Below are 4,141 nucleotides of genomic sequence, written 5' to 3'. Positions count from 1 at the left end.
TATATATATATATATATATATTTATATATATATATCCTTTCTACTAAAGCTAAAGGCACACGGCCTGAAATTTTGGGTGACGGGGTTGTCGATTAGATCGACCCCAGTGATCTTTTCTTTCATTTATTTCAATCATTGAAATGCGGCCATACTGAAGCACTTTATATATATATGTAGTCGATCAAATCAGCCCTAGTATTTATCGTCTAAAAATATTTGTAAATTACTTTATTATTCTCTTTTTCTACATTATGGAATTCTAAACAAACCAAGAGGTTGTGAAACGGTGGGAGAAACCGATAGAAATATAAGCTTGAAAACGCATACGAAGGGCTTCTCCACAGTTTCCGTCTTTCAGTCGAGTGTCATAGTAGAAAAAATTCTTGCCGAAGGAGCCGCACAGTGGAACTGAACCCAAAACCTCGTGATTGCGACGCAAACTTTTTAACCACACAACCATGGCTACCCCTGTGCAAAATAAAATTTTCAAAAATATTTTCAATTGTTCAAAATCTCTCTATTTCTTACGTTGTTTCTTAACAAGAAACATTTCTTTCGCCTTCGCATTTCCAAAGAATAAGCATAAAGGTAATGTTCGAATATGACCAAGGAAAGAGAAAATGCGATTGTTATTGAGGAAGAGCCTGTGGCGTAGTATCAAGAAAAAACGAAAAAATATTAAACAATTAAGAAAAATTTTAAATAGAGAAATATAAAGAATAAGAGCAGAAAGTAACTTTACTATTCAGTTACGTCTTTTGGTCAAATGTCGACCTTTAAGTGAGATTCTATCGTGACTGTAGTAGCTTCACTTAGGTTGACATCAATAGGATATTTTTTGCTAATCTTTTTTTTTTTCTTATGAATCTCATTTATATATGATAGTTTGACCCTCCTTAATGGAAAATGTTCGTGCCTGTCTTTAAAGGCAAAGAACAGATCAGTAAATACATACATTAATAAATAAATAATCCGGCACATATATATATATATATATATATATATATATATATATATATACCTATGCAGGGATTATATATAAGTGTATATATATATTTACACACACATATGCAGGGATTAAACATAGGTATATATATATATATGTGTGTGTGTGTGTATCTGTGTGTATGTGTGTATGTGTGTGTACGTGCGTTTTAGTGTGTCTGTGTCTGTGTGTGTGAGTGTGTGTGTGTATGGTATTTAACGTAAAAAGCTCCAAGATGCTATGAGACAATTTGAGAAAATAATGTATGCTAACAAAATCCAAACCACGCATCTTGTGGTAGTTCTGTCGATGATATTTAAGAGCGAATATGGCTCCAGTCGCTTAAACGAAAAATAGAAACTAATTTTTAAGCTAGCAGTATTGTTTTTACTGTTGTTGCTGCTATCATTGTTGTTGTTGTTGTTGTTACTGCTGTTGTTGTCATCAACATTCTTCTTCTTCTTCTTCTTCTTCTTCTTCTTCTTCTTATTATTATTATTATTATTATTATTATTATTATTATTATTATTATTATTATTATTATTATTACTATAGATGTGGCACAGTATACAATATCGCGAGTATGCTGATTGAAGATACTGTGTCTACCGTGGGTTTGTACTATTTCAAAAGTCGCAACAGGGATCTTAGACAGACAGTTCTTTACCTAATATGCGTGCAGTTCCAAGGAATGCCGACTTTTGCAATACTCATAGATTAGTAGGGTATATCTAAAGTAGTAGTAGTAGTAGTAGTAGTAGTAGTAGTAGTAGTAGTAGTAGTAGTAGTAGTAGTAGTAGTAGTAGTAGTAGGCACAAATATGTTTTTTCCGATGGCGATGTTGTCGCTTTATATGTGGACTTTCTTAAACTTAGCCTTAAAATGGTGAACCTTACTGCTGCCACAGTGTTTAGTTGAAAGAAACTATGCCTTTTTTAATGCTTAAATTAGGAAACAAACCACATAATGAAATATGGCAGCTACACCGAACGTAACATATTATTTTATCTGTATAAATGCGAACATGGCTGCTTCGTGCGGTTGCAATATGAAGACCTTTGCAATTCTCTCCTTCCAAACAATAAGTGTCCAAATCATTTGCTCTCAAACTGCATATAACTAATCAAAGCATTGTAGCCAACAGGTTGGATCTAAACTTTTCAAGATTTAATTCGCATCAGAACAACTTGCATTTATTTGATTCGTCTGTTGTCTTTTTTTTTTCTATTTGTTTCTGATATATTTTCTTTAGCTTCGTGTATTTAGAAATCGTAGAAGTACAAAAGTGAATAAAGAAAATAATTATATGGAAGGGGAAAGTGCTGGAATGATTTCCAGAAAATAAGAGAATCACAGGATTATAAATAAATAAACAAATACTGCTAATTTACTTAGGAATTATTTTCAACATAAGAGTTTGTAAGCCGATTTCTCTACTACAAAATTAGGTAATTGCAAATTACACACACACACACACACACACACACACATACAGATGGTAAGAACGTGTTAAACAGGAACGAAGAAAGTTACTATAGATAGATAGATAGATAGATAGATAGATAGATAGATAGATAGATAGATAGATAGCTAAGCAGTTGTATGAACTTGTATATAGTAACATGTTTAACTCAGTATGCTAAATAATGTTGCATGTTTTTTAAGAAAATTTATAGCTTTGTCTTTAACTTTTTCCATTTTGATGACACCATCTATCGATCAGCATTTCTGTTTAAGAATATTTCATAAAACATCAACGTATTTACATTGTAATACGTTCTCGCATTTTCTCTGTAGAATCTTTAAGACATTTTCTTTAATGATAGTTTAACAAAAAAAAAAGAAAAAAAATGTAGTAGATATAAAAGGAATTTTTAAAGAAAAAGTATTTACAGAGATATGATTTACATAGAGCCCATGTTCTTAATGCTCATTTCTTTAAAGAAATATTCTTCAGAATAGATTTGCCAATAATGTCTATATCATAGAAATGGTGATCTCCTATTAAAGAGATATCGAGAGGAAATATCTTTTTTCTTCCTGCTGCATCATTTTTTACATTAAAGTGGGATTTTTTTCCAGTGTAATCAATTTTCCAATCGACCAGTTTTACGATTTCAATTTCCTTATAGGCTGGATTTCTATAAAGGACACACATTTTCTGCACCATGTTCCTGAAATACTATTTTAATGATTACTAAAGCCATACGTGTAATAAGCTGTGGAGAGGCCATTTATACAAGTAAATTTGCATTCCTTGTTGAATCCATTTATTTTTCTTACATCTCCAATTCTCTTATAAAACATATGAATACATACGACTGCATTTCTGTTCTATCATGTATTCTTGCTATCGCATCTCTGTGCGAATTCACAACAACGTGATTTACATATTTATGGAATGATCCGAAAATTAGAGTCAGCTATTTTTATTAATAAATATGATTGTTCTTTTGCAACCTCTCAAAAATTTAGTGGATATTTTGTTCTTTAAAACAATCCCAAATTAGTTTTAATCCTTCATGACTATTTATCTAGATATCCTAAATAGTTCTCGAGAGATAAGCTTATACATAAAACACCTGGAAAGTGTAAGAGGTGGAAAACGGCAGTACTTTGCACCTGTGATTTTAGTGTTTATCAAAACAGAGGAACTATAGAATAATTTCACTACCTCCTCCTTTAATGAATAGTTAAATATTTGGTATCATTAATTAACCATGGAAACAATAAACGTTGCTTATAAAAGTAGTAAATCTTCTAAAATACGGCACAAAATATATTATGCGTTATCTTGTAACCTCATATTTTCTTCCAAATTTTCACAACATAACATTTTATAAGAGATAGCAATATTTAAGTAATTTCGGCAAAAAAAAAACAATTAAAAATAATGTTAACATTTCACCGCGAGGAGATTGTAGACGTTTCAGTTTTTAAGAAAGCAATTTCCTTACCTGTTTATATTGACGATCTAGTTCCGTGTCATTCAAGATTTTGTCTGGGTAACCAATCATCTCGCGCATACTCTCTGCCTGAAAATAAAATTCGGAAATATTTCATCAACATATATCTCCATCGCCACTCAGTGCACACACGCGCACGCACTCACACACACACACACACACACACACACACACACACACACACACACAC

General features: G+C 31.7%; 1 protein-coding gene across 1 annotated transcript in view; it reads right to left on the bottom strand.

Moving 5' to 3' along the window:
- Positions 1–4,141, bottom strand: part of LOC106884467 (neprilysin-1) — a 187,219-nt gene that overhangs the window by 57,340 nt on the left and 125,738 nt on the right. The window contains exon 12 of the mRNA XM_052972063.1: positions 3,943–4,020. Within this exon, the coding sequence (XP_052828023.1) occupies positions 3,943–4,020 (78 nt within the window). The remainder of the gene's footprint in view (positions 1–3,942; positions 4,021–4,141) is intronic.

The sequence above is a fragment of the Octopus bimaculoides genome, chromosome 12 (assembly GCF_001194135.2).
Source record: "Octopus bimaculoides isolate UCB-OBI-ISO-001 chromosome 12, ASM119413v2, whole genome shotgun sequence".
NCBI classification, from domain to species: domain Eukaryota; kingdom Metazoa; phylum Mollusca; class Cephalopoda; order Octopoda; family Octopodidae; genus Octopus; species Octopus bimaculoides.
This window is presented reverse-complemented; position numbering and strand designations above follow the sequence as displayed.